Consider the following 20,507-nt stretch of genomic DNA (forward strand, 5'->3'; position numbering starts at 1 on the left):
ATATGGGCAATATTTCAACAAAATTGACTTGGCTGATCTGGGCAATATTGGAGTGGTTTTAGGGGTTATTGATGATGCTGAATCCATTTCTGACATTTTCAAAATTCAAAATGGCTGTCTAAACCGGAAGTGACCAGATTTTGAAATCCATCAAAATCGGCCCACTGGCGGTTAAAATCTGGTCACTTCCGGTTTAGACAGCCATTTTGAATTTTGAAAATGTCAGAAATGGATTCAGCATCATCAATAACCCCTAAAACCACTCCAATATTGCCCAGATCAGCCAAGTCAATTTTGTTGAAATATTGCCCATATAGGCAAAATATGCTAATTAATGCTAATTATGTCAATTGTGCTAATTGCCCAATATATATAAGTTAGCATCCGGCAGTTTCTGAATACTGGGGACCCATACTATATATTTCTAACATAAAACTTTGGGGTACTCAACATTTCCGGGTTCACAATGGGGCCCTATGGGCTGGCAAGTAGACTATTTTTACAGATTTTCATTGAAAAAAAACCCCATGCATTTACCGCGACTACCGAAACCATGGAAACGTAAACATAAAATTCCAAAGGAAGAGCAAAACCGGCTTACGTTTTTGACGTTCGGAAAAAGGTGGATACAGATCTTAGGTTGTGTTATCAAAGCCTCTCTGGTGTTATCTCCAAAGACGGTTTATAATTTATTGAATATCTTTGTTATCTCGTAGCACCATGGATCTATTATGAGTAGCACCCACGCCGCCCGGCCACCAGGGGGCGCTGTCTCCCCGGCCGCTCAGCTGAACCCCCCTCCCTCCCCACCCACCCAGTCCACCTCCTCCACCCCGGCAGAGCGCGGCTTTCACATCCGGGCGGCGGCTCGGCTCTCTCGCTCGCTGCTCTTCAACCACCGCAACCATCCGACCGCCCCCAGTCCGGTCGCTTCCCAGGCTGCGCTCCGACCGCCGGGGAGGTCCTGGTCCTGGCTGCAGGCGGCTGCAGAGGAATAACAACAACAAGGAGAAGGAGAAGCCGTATCCCCACCCAGCCAGCCAGCCAGCCCCCGAAACCCGCCGCTGCCCCTTCGTCCGTCCGTCGGCGTCTGGTGGTGGTGGTGGTAACCGCCCCCCTAGTCCTCCTCCTCCTCCTCCTCCTCTTCCTCCTCCTCCCTGCCGAACCGGGCCGTGCCGTGCCGTGCACACTCCCCCCTCCTCCTCCTCCCCCTCCTCCGCCTCCTCCACCGCGGCGCTGCTCTCCCGTCGCGCCGCCGCCGCCGCCGGCCGCACATGACGCGGGCTGCGGTGGTGGAGCACGACGGCGCCGAGCGAGCGAGCGAGCGGAGGTAGCATCGCCGGCTAACGTGAGCTAACTAACAACATCGATCCGTGCTGCTGCTGCTGCTGCTCCTCCTCCTCCCCCTCCTCTCTCTCTCTCTCTCTCTCTCTCTGAGCTACCGACCCGTCACATCAACAGCTGATTGATAGCTGCTGCTGCTAACACTACCGGACCACCGAGGGCAACCCCCAGCCCACCACCACCACCAACACCTCCTCCACCCTGACCGACCGACCGACCGTCCGCCGCCTATAGCGCAGGAAGCCCACCCTTTTTTTTTTTCTTTTTTTTTTTAGGGCCCGCAGAAGAAGGGAGGGAGTATCCTCGGAGTTTCCACCCGTGATATTTTAATAGATCACCACCACCGACCCCCTTTTTTTTCTTCCTCCTCCTCCTCCTCCTCCTCCTCTTCTTCCTCTTCATCCTCATCCTCTGTGGCCTTTTTCTGGGGTCCGCTTCTTCTCTACCTCAACACCCCGATGCCTCCTCCTCCTCCTCCTCCTCTTCCTCCATCCCCGTGTGTAGTGTAGTTAACCTCAGCTGCACTATCACCTCCACCTCCGGACTACCGCTGCTGCTGCTGCTGCTGACAATCTGACCGAGGAGGAGCGCTGCTCGGCGGGCACTGGCTGCGGCGATCCCCGGTGGGCAAACCCGGTTCTCTCTTCTCCTCCTCCATCATCATCACCACCATCCATCCTCCTCATCATCTCCGGTTCTGCACAAGTTCCTGGTGGTCGCAGCAGAGGGGGAAAGCTATAGCTCGGCCGGTTCCCACTGCCACTCCACTCCACTCCACTTCACACCCACACAATCTGCAAAATCCAGTTACGGATCTATCCCCCTCCCCACTCCCCTCCACTCCCAGCCTCGCAGCATCCCAGCCTCCAGCTCCACCACACACGGGTCTCGCCATGCCGGGTCCGGTGGCTGGTAGCAAGTCCCGTGTGTACGCAGACGTGAACACCCTGAAGAGCCGGGAGTACTGGGACTACGAGGCTCATGTGCCCAACTGGAAGTGAGGACATAAATTTGTGTGTTTTCCTGCAGTATTTTTTGCTCCTCTCATCACGTGCTTGTGGCTCCTGATCACAGCTGATATAATAATAATAATAATAATTACAATAAATAACCTTTGTGTGTGTGCATGTGTGGTAGATGGCTGGTCTGCTATTATTATAACACATAAATGTCACTATTATAATAATCATCATAATAATAAGGTACATTCAGTCACCCCTCTCTCTGTCCAGCTGTTGTGCACACTCTTCCTTCCTCCTCTTCATCTCCATCTCTGTCCTGATGTTCACTCTCTTAACTTGAATAACTCTGAGGCAAAAGAAAATAACACTTCACTCCCCCCAAAGCTCAGCTTCATCTCAGTAACAAGGACACTTAGCAACACCGACCTGATAGCACCTTGATGCTGAAAATATTTCTCTCTCTCTCTCTCTCTCTCTGTCTTTTCTCACACAGCCACTCATCATTGCTCTGCCTCTGTTTCTCTGTCTGTCCCTATAGCAACCAGGAGGACTACCAGCTGGTCCGTAAGCTGGGCAGAGGGAAGTACAGCGAAGTGTTCGAGGCCATCAACATCACCAACAATGAGAAGGTGGTCGTTAAGATCTTGAAGGTGAGCAGCCGCCAGCCAGACCCCCTGCCTAACCCACCCAACCCAACCTGAGTTTGTCTCCAGACTTTCTGCTTCTTCTCAGTGAAGCTGCATCGATTTGTGAAATAACAGTTTAAAGATGTGTCGCCCCACGAAGGTTTAGTTTAATCTAAGTTTAGCTCTAATCGGAGTTCAGTAAAACCAGGTCAAGCTCAGTTGCAGTTAGTTTAGTAAAGCCACGTTTATTTATTTAGACTTTACCCAGTAGGGACTGTGAGTGTGCACATCAGAATTAAAATTAGATGAATATGGTTTGAGAAAAAACTATATATTGACCATATTGACTAGTATGGCCAAATTATAGAAGATACAGGAACGGTCTGTGCCGTCATGTTCAGCTCCAAACCAGTCGTTTCCTTTGTGAACCAGTAACTTGGTAAAATCGTCTTTACCATTAAACTCAACGGGGACGAGTCTGTCTCTCAGTTTTCTTTGAGGAACTTTATTTCGGTCAAACCCATCGCAAAATGCAGTAACCCAGTAAAAGTTAAACCTGTATTTATTCTGAATAATTCTTAAATTGAATCTTTCTTTATTTACGCTAGTTTGTTGGAACTGAATTTCAACTTAAAGTGTGATTTTAATCTTGTTTAAACTATTTTACTATCAAATGTTTGACACTTCTGCTTGAACCCTGACCAGGTGGATTAAGTGATTACTATCAATAGCTTCTGGTTTATTTTCTATTGGTCGACTTTTTGTTGCTGCTGCAGATAATACATAGATTCATCCATAACAATAATAATTGAATGAAGAAACACCTGCTGCTGGATTCCCAGTGGGAAGATAAAAAAAAACTTGATGCCAGCTGTGCTCCCATCTTTGATCTCTCCTTATGGTTCAAACATTATATGAATGAGGATGCAAAGGAAAACAGATGTGACAAAAAGTGAATAGATGTGTTATTAAATACATATATATTACATAATTTAATGAATATTTTAATGAATAAAGTAAACGCATAAATTAAAGGTAAAATTAATATGAAAATGCATAAATAATGGTAACGAGTAAATACAAAATGTCTTTAAATCATCTCTTCAAATCTAATTATATCATTTATACATTTGTGTATTTCCACATTTTTATTTTAAAAGCGTGTTTTAAAAAAGTACTATTGTCGTTAAAACATTTGTTTATTGTTGTGTGTGTGTGAATGCTAACGAGGTGGGCGGCACAAGTCACACTGAGGCAGGATTGGTGATTGATTGGCTGATTGGTACTTTGCTGTTTCTTAATATAACACACACACACACACACCAGTGACGTTGGCTATAGCTGCAACATAATAAGGGCCTGGTTAGCATTATTTATTCATTTAGTTCAGATGCTTTCATATATATGTATTGATCTGTTTACTGTTGATTAAGTCGTTTATCGTCCTTCATGTCGAGCAGCCGGGGCAGCAAGTGTTATTCAGGGGTTTTTAATAACCCTTGTTGTAAATTATGCAGAGAAATCAATAAATTAAGCACAATTAGCCCATTGTTGCTCTGCCACAGTCTGGAGCAGAGGCTAAAATGCCCCCTAACAAATTACAGGGCTCCTCATGACTTCCTGCTGCACCAGCATCTGCTCAGCTGTGGCGGCGGAGATTAGAGCCACTTAACGTTCGAAGAGAAGATGGATATTGTTCGGAGCTGGTCTCATGTTGTCGTGGAGGAGGGTGGGGGTTGGGGGGGGGGATTTCTCTGCCGCTCATTTGAATGTAAGCATCAACCTCGTCTTGGCTGCATGCGCTAAACGTCTCTGAAGTGAGATTGACGGCCCCGATGCTGAGGAACGCAGAAGCAGAATCAGCAGGTTCAAGATGGAGGAGTCAGAAACAGCTCAGGGGAAAAAACCTCTCTGCATTTTTTTTTTTTTTTTTACATTTCAGTGCCATTTTCTTTGGTTTGTTTGTTTGTTTTTCATGCCTCAGACTTGACTTGACTTGACTTGTCCGTGTTTTAATTTCTCGTCTTTTTGTCTTGTTTTTTTTTGTCTTCACCTGTTGAACCAGCCGGTCAAGAAGAAGAAGATCAAGCGCGAGATCAAGATCCTGGAGAACCTGCGAGGAGGGACCAACATCATCCGACTGGTGGACACAGTCAAAGACCCAGTGGTAGGCTCCTCTCCACAGACTCCTCAGCCATTGTTTTTTAAAGGGATAGTTCAACATTTTGGCAAATTGGCCCATTGCCATAATCCCTGTAGTCATAGCAGTAGGTTCGTTACCTTTATTTGTCGGTGCAAGCTATTTTTTAGAACGGCGGAGCAGAGCCGTGAGCTGCTCAGAGCTACACTACTATGGGATTTCTTGGTTTCCCTCATCAAACTCATCAAATACACAATCCAACAACTCCAAAACACCCTGCACATTCACCTCGCTATGAGATAATAACAGATCATTACAAGACAGAGTTGTTTTTGAGGCAAATTCCTGCAAAACCTCTGATATTCTTTTCCCTTCGGGGGCAGTTTTTCGTCAAACAGCCTCTGTATTTACCTCTAAATCAACTCTGTCTCGTAACGTTCTGTTATTATCTCATAGCGTGGTGAATGTGCAGGTCACAACTTGTCCAAGAGAGCGTTTTGGCATTCTAAAAATAGCTTGCACCAACAATGTAAGATAACGAACCTACTGCTATGACTATAGGGATTATGGCAATGGGCCAATTTGCCAAAATTTTCAACTATTCCTTGTATAATAAAGAGTGCACGATTGAGGAACAAAAAAAAAAGTCGATGCAGAAAGTGCCACATAAGCTCAAACAGTCGCTGGTGACAGGATTTGCTTCAAATGCTCCTTCACAACTGGGGGAGCTCATGTAAACAAACACATTTCTGAACTAAGTGAATTTTCCTCCCCATAAAACATTTGCACAGTAGTTTTTTTTCTCTTTAAGCGTACTACTCCTCTATCCTCCTCCGGCTCTAGATTAGTGCAGTCGCCTGAAACCTGCTCACAGAGAGAAACCGCTCTGTAGTGTAACTGTGCAATAACTCCAGAGCTGCAGCATCAGCTCACAGCAACGAATAACAAGTTCATACTGTAATCGCTCCTCCATCCTGTTCGTACCAGGAATTGGACTATGCCCATCCGATGTGATGGCAAGGCAAGGCAAGGCAATTTTATTTGTATAGCCCGTTTTTACAAACAGTTTGTCTCAAAGGGCTTTACATGGCATCGTAACATCCTCTGTCCTTAGACCCTCACATCGACTGAGGAAAAACTCCATGGAAAACCCTTTTAACAGGGAAAAGTCGGAGAAACCTCAGGGTGATGGGGTCTGAAAGTCTGAAGCTGCTACGAGTCTGAGATAAAGAAACCAAATCAAGGCTTTAAAAACAGTTATATTAGTTATATTATACAGTTATATTATTCAATAGAGTCCAGTGTACTAGATTAGTGTGTCACCAAACAGTCCTGGTGTTTGTTCTTGCATTAAATGTTCAATGTTTTTTACACCTGAGGCCAAAACAACAGAAGGAATCTTTATTTTGTCCATCACAAGCATTTTATTAGTTTATTATGAGAGAATCAATTCTTTCTTTTTTCTTCCATTTACTCTCATCCACTCCCAAAAAAAATGGACTCTTCTTGCAGCGTGCGATGATCAAACGGCCGCCTCATGGAAAATAGAGTGAAAGTAAGAACCTGTAAATAGTGTAATGGGCTTTTTAAACAATCGTGGCTTTTGGCGTGATCACATGTCGCTGATGATCCAATCACTGTTGGGAGGTAATGATTTGTTTTGATTATGGGCTGGATGTGATGTGATGATGATGGGTGAAAGCTGCATGTCTGAGGAACAAATGGGATTTTTTTTTTTTTTTTTTTTTTTTTCCTTGTTGTGATTATTTTTGCTTTTACAAGATTGGGGGCTGTGGTTAATTCCTGGATTTTCCTGTTGTGATCAAAGCAAAGTCAATAAATCTGATCAATTATCAGGAGAATTGAATTGAGACGACACCAGAAACCAGACTGTGAATAACTCCTTTCACAGCTTTTTTTTTTTTTTTTTTCTGAGCTGGAGAACATCAACACACCAGGAAGGAGGAGTATTTTTAGGCCGTGGCAGCACGTGGACTTTTACCAGGAGGTCTTTTCAGAAACCTGCAGGATCTTAGCCTAGAAATCTAGACGCGCCCTAGAGTCTCGAACACCGTTTGTGTTCACCAATCACAGCGCTCTATCTGTTTAGAGAGTCGTTGGGCGGGCTTAACGCGATGACGACATACTTGCGACGGTGAAAAACATGACAAGATGGCTTTGGCAAGGGAATCGTTTGAATCGGCGTTGGCATCATAGACTGTAAAAAATATGGACGTAGCATCTGTGACGTCACCCATTGGTTTTGGGGAGTCGTTTTTGTGACTCAAATATGGCGGCCTGAACAGCGCCATGTTGGATTTACCAGCCGAGAACCCGCCCACTGGCCTCGAAGCAGCCTGTCCACGGACCGCTCCGGACCTGTCACTCAACGTTTCCGCGCCCTAATTGGCCAGAGTTTTAACCTAATAATAGTAAAACAGTAGAGTTAAAAAAACCAAAAACCAAAAAACGTGATGACACCAGGCTTTGATCATGTTTATAGGACGAATCGCTTTGTTGTTTACAACTACTTCCGGGTAGAAAACCAGCATTCGAACAATAGTGACGGACGAGAGTTTCGCTATATATATCTACTTTTTCATGTCATTATATCACCGTTTAGACTAATCTGATGTTTGTAAAGTCTATAAAACCAATGATTGGACAAACATTACTATTTACGTGTGCACATTTTTGTAATTAAGTTAGTCATGGTTATCAGAGATTAGCTGGGCTAACGGTTAGCTACCTGTTTAACTTTAATAACTCAGTGACTCAATAAACGGTCCATGAAAAAATATTTTCTCCAGCGGATATCTTAGTTACAACATGACTGAGCTAACTGGAGTAGTTTCGTGTCGTGTCTGACAACGGGAGGGTTTTAACAGCTGACGTCCTGGTGTTAGCTTAGCTACCGCCGTTAGCTTAGCTACCGCCGTCAGCTGTCCCTGTCAGCTGCAGCCACTGATGCTTTCTAGACACCGTGATTCCCCCAAAACTGAATAAATACAACACATAGCAACACAAAACACACACACAGAAAAAGTAATGTTTCTTCAATCATTTCAGATTTGTCTAAACAGTGATAGGGCGTGAAAAATATGATATATATAGCTAAACTCTCGTTCGTTACTATTGATCTCATTCAAATTACGTGCTGGTTTTCTACCCGGAAGTAGAATGTAAACAACAAGGCGATTCGGTCTATTGAGGATGTAAAGTCGGCGATTTTAACACGGGGGTCTATGGAGAATGCTCCCTTCCGACACCAGCCCCCAGAGGAAGCCGGGGGGATTGCAGTTTTTTGAACGCGGAAGTGAGCTTCACTTCTCAGACCGACAACTGCCCCCTTGGTTGGCATCAACTTTGAAAGAATTAAACTTGTCATTTTCTTTCAAAAGCTGAGCAAGAAACTGCACCGAAGTCATTCATTTCGAAGAAGGATGTATTTGGTGTTTTGCCGACGGGATATGGGAAAAGTTTAATCTACCAGCTTGCTCCGCTCTGACTACGTCATCCTGCTCTTTGCTCTGATTGGTCGTAGCGCTACCCTATTGCGTGCAGATGCAGTTTGAAAGACAGCCTTCATCCCGCCCCCTGGATTGAGCCGAGGTCTACCGGTCGTTGCCAGACTATACATTTTATTGATATAGTCTGGCTTGTCAGGCTAGCAGGATCTTTTTGTTCGGGATCAAACTTCCTGCAAACTGTATTAATAATAATAATGATATTATTATTAATAATCAGTTTTTGGGACTTGTTGGTTTAAATGAAGCAACAGTAAAGTGTGTGCAGGTGGTTTTTTTCTATTCCCTGCAAAGATCACACAGTGGAGCTGTCAAATCTGTGATCAATCAGCTGACTGAAGTAATAACGAGCCGTCATGTTGCTGTTGATGATCGTCGTCTTCTGTCTTGACTCTCTGTTTTCTCTGCGCAGTCCAGAACTCCGGCGCTCGTCTTTGAATGCATCAACAACACAGACTTCAAGGTACAGATCATCACCTCCTCTCTGCTTCTGCTCTTTGACGCCAACTCTCTGCTTTTCAAAAGGGCTTGTCTTAAATCTGAGTTTTTGGTGCCGACGCATAAAAAACATTCTTATCACTAATTAATATTCCTCATGCACACATAGATAAAGACACTTTTTTTTTTTTTGCAGTGATCCCTCCAACTGTGACAAACACAGTATGTACTGGAGGCTCAACGTTTTACTGTTAAACAATACATGACTTTTAGTATTCAAAATGCCCTCAGTGCAGCTCTGCTGGAAAACATAGATAAAAATAGCTGCACAATAGCCTTTAATGAATAATGACACACTTCAGTCATACAGTGTTGTGTGGATCAAGCCTACAGTATAGACATGATGGGACTGAACATTATTTTTTCATAGTGGATCAACTAATGCAAAAATTGAATTAAACCCAAATTAGTTTGCAGTTTAATTGTAAAGTTTGAGGCCATGAAGAAAGTGAAGTTTACTGCGTCTGTGTGTCAAGTTACAGTGAAGTTATTTTACTCCGCCACAGGTTTCTTCGAATCCTCACATAGATTTTGTGTTTCCATCCTGCAGGAGTTGTACCAGAAGTTGACAGACTACGATATCCGTTTCTATATGTATGAACTACTGAAGGTGAGGCTCTTTTTTTTATTTTATTTATTTGTTAACTTGATAAGCAGAAGTTGGAAAATGGCAGAAATTGTTGTAACACTTCATAATAACTACATTCTGATTGAATTCATCGTTTATATAGCATTCTTCTATATTGATACTAATTTGTATGCCATTTCTAAACAGTACAATTCTTAATAAACATCTATAATGTTTTTATTTTATTTTTTTAAAATAAAGAATGGATTCAGCTTTTATGAATCAAGTATGATATAAATTATTATATTGAAGCTTTTCAAGACCACTTAATACATGATGTATGTTAAGGTTAAGCAAGTGTGTTAATAGATGTTTTCAGACATTTATTAATGCTGCAATTCATGATTAATTCAGGTTACTTACTACTTTAGTTAGTGAAGTACTTTGTAAAACATCTGTTCTCAGTAAAAGTGTGTAGTCATTATGAAGTGTTACTGGGACGGTGAGTGTGTTATTGTGTGAGGAGCAGACAGTTTGTTTTCTTGGCTTCCCAGGAATTCAAAAGATGTGTGTGCACATACGTGTGTTTTTGTCTTCTCTGACATAAAATGTATCTATATGTGTGTCTGTGTGTCTGTGTGTGTGTCAGGCTCTGGACTACTGTCACAGTATGGGAATCATGCACCGTGACGTCAAACCCCACAATGTGATGATCGACCACCAGTTGAGAAAGGTAGGTGGTGCCCTATATAGTCTATTTTCTCTCTGCACACACCCACACACACTCTGAATATTATCTCTCACTCTGCTATTTCAGCCCGTCTGTTCCTCTCTCACTGTTTATTTTCTCTCTGGCTCCCTCCGTCCTTTCATCACACCCCCTGGTTTTTTTTTTCTTATTCCTTATTTTCTCCTCCTATTGTGAAATTGGAGCTATACACTGGTAGCTGCTGGTGATGCATCAGCACTGGTACATCAGGAGAGGATGATTCTTGAAATAACAACAGATGAAATTTAAGTCTAAATAAACGTGAGTGTTGCTCTGAACTGAATCTGTACTTCAACAGTTATAATAAATCAAACCAATGTGGACTCCTTTTCTTATTTCTAATGATTTCACAAAATCTAGAAGAGCTAAGTCTATGAGACTGCAGCTCTGTGTTCACAGTTTTATGAATGAGTTGTGGTTTATTTGGTAGATTTTTCCTCCACTATATTTGACAGCCATCAAGTCATTGTGCTAAGTGATATAACACAGCATAACACAGCATTTAAATATATAGAATATACTATTTATTTAATGTACTATATCAACTTTTATTTATTATAGTATAAATATTATAGATATATGTGGGGAAAATAAGTATTTGATCCCCTGCTGATTGTGTAAGACATGGGCGGTCTATAGTTTTTATGCAAGTTTATTTTAACAGAGAGGCAGAATATCAACAAAACAACCAAAAATTATATCATCATATAAAGATTGTAAATTAATTTGATAAAGTGAAATGAGAGCAAAAATCAGCAGGGGACCAAATACTTATTTTTCCCACTGGTATAATAATGAATTGAATTATAATATGTAAGATAAAGTAGACTTTATTGATCCCCATCGGGAAATTCATAAGCTAGTGAAAGATGGTGCATATTAAAATATACAGTGTCTATTTACTCTTTATTTAATTTTAGCCTCAAAATGTTCATCTTGTTCTGATGCACTCTGATCTTTCACCTTGTTCAAATATCTGCATCAGTATTAAGACTGCACAATTAATCCTAAAGTAATCAATATCACAAATTGCAGAAGCTGCATTTTGTTTTTTGTTTCTGTGTCACAACATTGTTGGGTTTCTCTCTGTGGAAATGTGGATGTGATTAAGGAAATGGTGATGAATCCATAGAGGAACATAATAATAAAGCAGTGATGTTGTTGCTTCACCACCTGTTACTCAACATCATAATAATTCATTCAAGAAGAAAACTCCCGGCCTTGTCCAGCAGGGGGCAGCAGGCCGACGTAAATACCTCCAGATGATGAACCAGAGAAGATGTTCGGTCTCAGCTGTTCAGTTACAAACTCACTTTGTGTGTTGTGTTGTGTTGTGTTGTGTTGTGTTGTGTTGTGTTGTGTTGTAAAAAGCTGAAGCCGACTCGTCTCTGTGTTTCTCCACAGCTACGTCTAATAGACTGGGGCCTGGCTGAGTTTTACCACCCGTCGCAGGAGTACAACGTCAGAGTGGCCTCGCGATACTTCAAGGGCCCCGAACTCCTGGTGGACTACCAGGTAGCACACACACATATATAAATATATACAATTATATATATATATACTCTATATAGACCATATTTAAAGCAGAAGTAAGCGGTATATTTGTGTTAATATAAGTCTTAAATAGTTATATCTTCCGACAGCAATCACCTCTATAGAGTGTTTGGTCTGAAACACGGGTCTGTCAGTCACTCTGCTCTGCTGTAAGCCGAGGAGAAAACTTTCCTTGTATCCTACAACCTTTATCCAATGAGGAGAGAGAACAGCATAAAGGGGCGCTCCTCTCTGTGTGTGCAGCCAAGAGATGCGCGTGAATGTGGTGACGTAGGGACGAGGGCGGGGACTGCTAACTCCATCGGCTGACAGGAAGTTAGCCAAAATGACCGGATCGCTTACTCCTGCTTTAAACTGATTTTGCTTCATATTTCCACAATTCAAGAGCACACAACCTTTCTGCTGATGTGAGGAAATGACAGGTGGATGATGTGTGTCTGTCGTCATCGTCGTCAGTGCTGTTTGATGATTCTGTGTTTCAGATGTATGACTACAGTCTAGACATGTGGAGCCTGGGCTGTATGCTGGCGAGTATGATCTTTCAGAAAGAGCCATTCTTCCACGGACAAGACAACTACGACCAGGTAACACACACACACACACACACACGTAACCTGAAGGTCTGCTGCGTTTTGATTTCAGAGTTGAAGCACTTTGTGTGTTGGGAGACGTCAAGTGTGAACATACAAACAGTAGAAACTGAGCATGAATGGAGGAGGATATAATAAACTAAGTGAAATCAAATTTTTTTAAAAAGAATTACACATTACATAGTCATAATAAACTAAAGTCTTACTTAGGGCCTTACATATAGAGTTTAATGAAGTCCGTTTTCTGCAGACGGAGTCAAAAAGTTTATCTTTTCTATATATAAATGTCTGAACGACAAATATTTTAATTTGATTGTTTTGCCTGAAAATGGGCAATTTAAAAAAAAACAGTGTGGGAGATTGCAAGAGCAAATCTTGATCATCTTTGTTTTTGTTTTAGGCAACATATAAACAGGTCAGTGACACATAAATATTTGTTTTAAATAAATTAAAATAAATAAATAATTGTTTTAAAAGCATGCATCAGATTTGTATAAATGTACATTTTGTATTCATGTTGATTTTATGTTATTTGAAATGACATTTGAACCTTTTTTTTTTTTTAAACAAAAGTAAGACTACCCTGAGAATGTCAAATGGTGTAACCACAAAAGATATTTTATCAGAGTGGATTTAAGTGTTTCTATAAAAAGTATACTTTCTTCTGAAAACATTAAATTGAAATAGATTTTGTTGTTGTTGTTGTATTTCTATATAGGCCTATGCGACGTTTCATGCATTATAGCAACACTGGTCAGGACTCATCCTAAAACCACCGCTTTTCTTCTAAATAATGTGACAAATTATGCAAAATTTGTCAAGAAACACAATGTTGCATTGCAAAAGTTAATTAATTTTATTCCACATTCAAGTCCCGATTTATTTTCCTGGATACTATAGTCAGACTTTTATGAAAAAATACGTCATTCTTAAAACATACAGATCATATTTAATCATATTTTTTTATCCTCACCTTCCTCTGTTGTCTGGCAGAGTGTAAAGTACAGTTGAGAGATAAAAGGAAAACAAAGCACAAAGAATTAGCACAATAAAAAAAAAAGGGGGTTTTAAAGAAGGATTTAAAATTGTAACTACAAAAACGATGATAATGATAAATTTAAAAAGTCAGATTTAGTTTTCACACACACTTACACACACACACACAGGGCTTTGTATCTAAATGTCTAAATGTCCTAAACATGTAATGGAGACGAGCAGGCTTTGTGACCTGGGCCTTTATCAGATGTTGCCTGTAGTGTGTCGCCCTCCAGTGTGAACGGAGACAACGGGAAGAGGGCGCTTCGGTTCCCACGGTGACAAGACAGTGTGAGGTGTTCAAGTCTGACCTGAGGGATCAGTTTAAACACACGGATCCTCTTCTATTAAACGAGCGGAGAAGAAATGGCAACAAGTGAAGCCAACGACAGTTTGTATTGTTCAAAGTGAGGTCACATCACAACTGTCTGTTTGTGTTTTTGTAGCTGGTGCGAATCGCCAAGGTGCTGGGGACAGACGAGCTGTTCGGGTACCTGCGTAAATACCACATTGAACTGGACCCGCGCTTCAAAGACCTGCTGGGACAGTAAGTCCACTCTGAGTCCTCCCATCACACACCCGTTATGTTGATGTACAGAAGTTTCCCAAAACACCATTAAAGCAACAAAGTCAAATCCACCTATCTGTCCACCAATGCAATCACACCATTAGTGATGCATTAGCAATCAAATATATTATTAATAAATATTATTATACACTCCTCCACTGTCTTAAAACTGCAGTTGTGTGTTAAAATGGAAGTTGCAAGAAATAGAAAGACAGAAAAAAGGATGTTCACTAGGAGGAATGGTCGGTCCAAAACGCTTTAGCGAAAGTGGGCTGAGCCAGCAGCCAAACCTGAAAACAAACCTGCAGAGAGAAAGCTGTTGTTAGAACGGCGGAGCAGAGCCGCGAGCTGCTTAGAGCTACGCTACGGAGGCTAATGGGATTTCTTGGTTTCCCCTCATCAAACTCATCAAACACACAATCCAACAACTCTGCACATTCACCACGCTATGAGATAATAACAGAACATTACCAGACAAGAGTTGTTTTTGAGGTAAATGCAGAGACTGCTTGATGAAAAACTGCCCCCGACGGGAACACGCATCAGCGGTTTTGCATGAATTTGCCTCTAAAACAACTCTGTCTTGTAACGTTCCGTTATTATCTCATAGCGTGGTGAATGTGCAGGTCACAACTTGTCCACCAGAGCGTTTTGGAGTTGTTGGATTGTGTATTTGATGAGTTTGATGAGGGAAACCAAGAAATCCCATGAGCCTCCGTAGCGTAGCTCTGAGCAGCTCGCGGCTCGGCTCCGCCGTTCTAAAAACAGCTTGCAACGACAATTAAAGGTAACGAACCTAACCCTAAAACTAAGGCTTCAGATAAAAAGGAGAAACTCAGGGTTAGCTGAAGAAAACCTGCTCCAAGTCCCGACCAGGTTAGGTTCACAGAGTCAGTTGATTCAGGTACATTCAAGCTACATTTATGCATCAACTTCTGTCCATGTTGGTTTGGTATTTCATACGTTTGCTTTCCTGACTCCCACTCGGTTCCTGTTAGTGGCAGTAATTCACCACAGTGTTGTTTGCCAGCCACAATAACAAAATATCAAGAAATAAGGAAGGCAAAAAGGGAAAAAAGTTAGTATGCGACACCCCTGTGCAGAAGCTCGGCCTTTACTCGTCCTTATTAGTTGTGTAACAAACATGTCGTCCTGCCTCCTGTTATGAAACGTGCTGGGTTGAAACTGCACTACAAATAATGAGTTCACCTTTTCCACCGCAGCCTCTAATTGCAGCTGCTCTTACGTAATCTGTCCAGGGCAACATTTGGAGGTGACTCTGACTCTTTCTGCTGCTACTTGCAGACGCCCTGCAGAGTTTTCTCCCAACAGTCAGCGTTTCTCACCAAAAACAAACTGTGAGAAGTTGAAGCCGTGAAACAAACGTGATGAAGAGACTTTTACCTCCTCATAAAACACAGCAAAGTCACTTTTAAAAAACATTTTGATCCCTGTTTTGTTTACATCAGTCACCATGTTGTTCTTTAATCAAGAAGCAGCATCTGCGCACACACAAATTACAAAGAAAACATGGACCCACTCATTAACATATTGCTCCTTTTGTGCCACTCAAATCCTAAACTTGACCTGTGCCCTCTGCACTGAAGGACTAAAGAGAGAAAACGAGAAAAAAAGTCAAATGTCGCTGCAGCTTGAGTTGTCCTGGAAAGTTATTAATCACACCGTGGCATCAGCTACCAGAGCTCTATTTGACTTTTCAGACCCCACTAAGGATTTCTTTTCCAAAAAAGTGCCTAGTGAGAAAACTAGAGACTTTGAGTTGATGAGTGTTGGACCGCATGTTTGCATTGTGCTATGATTAAGTTTGTCATCATTTCTAAGCAGCATGTAAGAGATTATTTCATAGATAAGTTAGAGCCATAGACTGCACATCTTTGAATCAGATTTCTGGGGGTGAGAGAGGAATAAACACAGAAACAAACTGGTTAAATGTACAAAATAAGGTTCAACTGTCGAAAAGACTTCTCCAAAGCATGAATGGGATGGAGGATTAGTGTAATAACATGAAAATGGCCTGGAAAAGTCCTGGAAAATGATTTCAAGAAAAGAGTGGGAGCCCCGTTGCAGCGCTGGTAGCATCAGACTGTGTCAGTGTGCGCTGTGTGTCCCTGCAGGCAGAGCAGGAAGCGCTGGGAACAGTTTGTGCAGACAGAGAACCAGCACCTGGTGAGTCCTGAAGCTCTGGACCTGCTGGACAAGCTGCTACGCTACGACCACCAACAGAGACTGACGGCCACGGAGGCCATGGAGCACCCCTACTTTTGTAAGTACACACACACACACCACATCCGCACAATGGTACAGTATTAATATTTGGAGTTATACATATTTGTACTGGAGCCTGACAACTTACTTGATTATAAAGCAAGTCTAAGATCAATATCAACATTGTGAAAGTGTCAAAGAGCTCGGTCCACAGAGAAATTCTTGCAGCCTGTATCCAGAAACTGAGCCTTAAAACAGGTCGTCAGGACTTATGTGACTTTGTGATGTCAAAATCACAAAGTCAAAGACAGTTTTTTTTTTTATATTGGTTAATTTATTTCTTAGTCTTAGCTGTATTTATATTATTTTAATCAATATTCTGTTCAACTTGCACGTCACAAAATGCCTTAAAGCAGAAGTAAGCGATATTTTTGTGTTAATATAAGTCTTAAATAGTTATATCTTCCGAATCTCAGTCACTCTGCTCTGCTGTAAGCCGAGGAGAAAACTTTTCTCGTATCCTACAAGTTTTATCCAATGAGGAGAGAGAACGGCATGAAGGGCTGTGTGTGTGTGCAGCCAAGGGATGCGCCTGAATGTGGTGACGGAGGGACGAGGACCAATAGATCCATGACGAGGGCGGGGGCTGCTAACTCCGTCGGCTGACAAGAGGTTATGGTGCGTTCAAGGCAACCCGTAACTCGTGTTTTTCCGACCTGTGAAGTCGTACCAGTTCGATCCGGTACGAGTTCACGGGTCGGAAGTTACGAGTGGCCGTTATAGTGCAGTTTCACAGGTAAAACAGGTCGGAAAAACACGAGTGGGTTGCCTGGAACGCTACAAAGTCGTAAGTTGTGACTTGAAGCTGTAATTTACGGTTTCAAAAGCCTGCCTGGAACGCAGCATTAGCCAAAACGACCGGATCGCTTACTTCTGCTTTAAAAAATAAAAAGGCACTGTTTTTGGACAAAGTTGGTCTGTTTTCTATTCTTTAAGCACCGGTTTGGGCACCATTTAAGCACCGGCACCGTTTCAAAAGCACTAAACGATCCCCATCCCTACCCTTAGATATCTTGGATAAGTCCCGCCCACCTGGACCCACCTTGCAGGATTTGTTGGGGTTCTTTTTCACTGCCATATTTTTATTGGGCCATGTAGAAAACAGTCAGCCAATCAGAAGAGACTCCCTGATCCTCCTCTCTTCTGATTCGCTGACACCGACCTGCCGTTATTAGAGCTCCAGAGCGAAGCTGTAAAATGTCAGTTAGATGGGTTTTTTTTAGCTCTTAAAACCAATAATATATCCTCGTATTGTGGACACTGACACTTTAAAGCAAACACCAGAAAAATGTAAAAACATTAAAAATGTGGTTTTAATAAGTTGCTCCTCCCTCCTCCTGCAGACCCAGTAGTAAAGGAGCAGTCTCTGTCAAACTCTGACAACAACATGGTTTCCAGTGGCAACACTACAGCACGATGAAACACAGGTACACACTTGAAAATTACTGTGTTATGTTTTGTTTTTTGTATAGATCGATCGATCGATGTGGTGGAAGGTAAAAACTCAGGATTTACTACTAGGGATGTCACGATTTATACATTTTCTTGGTACGATTATTGTCAGAGAAATAATCACGGTATTACGATTGTCACGATTATTATGCATTAATTAATTTCACAACACTATGAATGTGTAAAATCAAATATAGTCAAAATATAATTACATTACTCATTGTTTACACAAAATATTTCAAGTATCTGTTAATATATGACCAATTATTAATCCCCAGGGGAAATGTTTGAAATATTCAGGTCATAAATTGTTATCTATACCAAATGTTTACGTTTATTTTAATCATTTTTTGTTTTATTTTGTGTTTTTTTTAATACAAATGACACGCTAACATTTAAATTCCTACCAATTCAATGTTCAATGTCTGTGCATTCACCTTTATTTTTGCGCACATCAGCCGATATGGAACATAATCTTATTTGGGAAGTGACGGTATTTAGGAATCTTTACGATCAATTAATTGTGGCGTTTAATACCACGATTAATTGTGAAAACAAGTAATTGTGACATCCCTAGTACTTACTATTGTGTTGCACTTTTAATCCATCATAGGAAATCAATATCGGTATAAAAAACCCCAAACAAACAAACTTTAAAACCACAAAACCTTTTATTGTAGTTATTATCTCCCTACATGAGCTCCCTATTTTCTTTAAAAAAAAAAAAATCAGTCCAAACAAACAAAGACTGAATAAGAAACGACTATATGTTTTTTCTAATGTCATTTCATTCTATACATTTTATTGCACATTTAAAAAAACATATTCACAAAAACATGATTTCGTTTTGACTGGTTATTGAAAACTTAGTAAAGTGATGGTTAATATAAAGGCAACACAAAGTTATCAGAGCAATTAAAATGATCTTGACAGAAAAAATTTAAAAAACAAATATCAAAAGAGATTGAAGTGATTTAATCTGATCTCTCTTTCTCTGTTTTTTTTCACAGAGGTGGAAGAAGAAGGATGTTTGTTACCTCAACTTTGTACCCGGTTGTGACAGTAACTTTGACAAGTGTACAGTGACAATGGATCAAAGTAACTCTGACCAGTTACACACTCACAGATATATGCATACGGATACACACAAACACAGACAAGAACATGAACATCAATGCAAGCACACTACGACGACTCTTACACACACACACATGCAGACACGTATACACACACACACACACACACACACCCTCCTCTTCTGTATCAGTCTGTGATTGGCTTGTCCTGGTTCCCTGTCCAGCAGCCTGACCAATGAGCTTGAAGCTGCTCCCCCGACCCCCCCGACCCTCCAGTCGTCCCCTCAAATGGTCTCCTGTCCTCCCAGCTCAGTCTCATGTAGGTCAACAAGGACAAACTACTTTTAAAGACAATTCAATCTCTCCTCCTCTTCCTCCTCCTCCTCCTCCTCCTCCATCCCTCCTTTATATCATCCCCATTTTGTTTGCATCAGCATGGAGAATGATCAGGAGTGTGAGCCTGTACAAGCCCCCCCAAATCCCTCCCTCCCTCCCTCCCAAAACCCCCCGGCTCATCCATCCGTCTGTCTGGACCCTTACTCCTCCACCCTTACTCCTCCTCCTCCTCCTCCTCCTCTTCCTCCCTCCATCATGTCCCCCAACAGACAGACAGACGTCTTAGCACTACTCCAGTTCTGAAAGTGGCATGGTGGACTCTCTCTAGATAGAATGATGATGATGATAATAATAATAATATTAATGAAAATAAATGATTTTTATTTAGATGAACTTTGCCTCTGAATGGAGTGAATTCATTGTTTATTTTTTATTACAGTATATCACAATACGAAATACAAAGGGCCTATAGTGCTTTTATTTTGTCTAATGCCACAAACATTTGAAATGCAGGAACAGGAATTTATATTTTCATTGTTGCAGGAGTGTGAGAGGTTTTGAACGGTGAGAATCTGTTGTTGTTTTTTTCATGAATGTTAAAAGACGTGTCGACATGGGCCAGTAAAAATCTCTAATGAAGATTATTTCTAAATTATTAAAAGCAAGTGGCCAAGTGTAACGACAAGATGGCGGGGAAGTATTAATATCCTGACATAAACTGTTAAAGGGATAGTTGCCCCTTTTTTGCAAATTGGCCCATAGTCATAGCAGTAGGTTTCGTTACCTTTAATTGTCGGTGCAAGCTATTTTTAGAGCGGCGGAGCGGAGCCGCGAGCTGCTCAGAGCTACGCTACGGAGGCTCATAATGGGATTTCTTGGTTTCCCTCATCAAATACACAATCCAACAACTTCAAAACGCTCTGGTGGACAAGTTGTGACCTGCACATTCACCACGCTATGAGATAATAACGGAGCGTTACCAGACAGAGTTGTTTTAGAAGTAAATTCATGCAAAACCACTGATGCGCGTTCCCGTCGGGGGCAGTTTTTCGGCAAGCAGACTCTGTATTTGCCTCAAAAACAACTCTGTCTTGTAACGTTGTGTTATTATCTCATAGCGTGGTGAATGTGCAGGTCACAACTTGTCCACCAGAGCGTTTTGGAGTTGTTGGATTG

At 41.6% G+C, this 20,507-nt stretch overlaps 1 protein-coding gene across 2 annotated transcripts; it reads left to right on the plus strand.

The window, feature by feature from the left end:
* The first annotated feature begins 2,093 nt into the window (after positions 1-2,093).
* Positions 2,094-19,724, plus strand: csnk2a2b (casein kinase 2, alpha prime polypeptide b). Of its 2 annotated transcripts, XM_085779921.1 has the most exons (12): positions 2,094-2,341; positions 2,845-2,956; positions 4,998-5,099; positions 9,012-9,062; positions 9,648-9,707; positions 10,315-10,398; positions 11,839-11,949; positions 12,471-12,572; positions 14,060-14,160; positions 16,317-16,465; positions 17,811-17,894; positions 18,930-19,724. In XM_085779921.1, the coding sequence occupies exons 1-11, from the start codon at positions 2,238-2,240 to the stop codon at positions 17,885-17,887; spliced, it is 1,053 nt and encodes a 350-aa protein (XP_085636047.1). In that variant the 5' UTR covers positions 2,094-2,237; the 3' UTR covers positions 17,888-17,894; positions 18,930-19,724. The 2 variants fall into 2 exon arrangements, with proteins under 2 accessions (XP_085636047.1, XP_085636048.1); XM_085779922.1 differs by lacking the exon at positions 9,012-9,062.
* Positions 19,725-20,507: the final 783 nt, after the last annotated feature.

Source organism: Trachurus japonicus, chromosome 6, assembly GCF_045865225.1.
Source record: "Trachurus japonicus isolate A0001 chromosome 6, Traja_1.0".
In the NCBI taxonomy this organism is placed as follows: domain Eukaryota; kingdom Metazoa; phylum Chordata; class Actinopteri; order Carangiformes; family Carangidae; genus Trachurus; species Trachurus japonicus.

Bases quoted from the DNA above. Each gene is read 5' to 3' on its own strand.
- csnk2a2b (XM_085779921.1), top strand. From the start codon at position 2,238: ATGCCGGGTCCGGTGGCTGGTAGCAAGTCCCGTGTGTACGCAGACGTG. The intron at 2,342-2,844 runs GTGAGGACATAA...CTGTCCCTATAG, and splicing joins GCTCATGTGCCCAACTGGAA to CAACCAGGAGGACTACCAGC. The intron at 16,466-17,810 runs GTAAGTACACAC...CTCCTCCTGCAG, and splicing joins CATGGAGCACCCCTACTTTT to ACCCAGTAGTAAAGGAGCAG.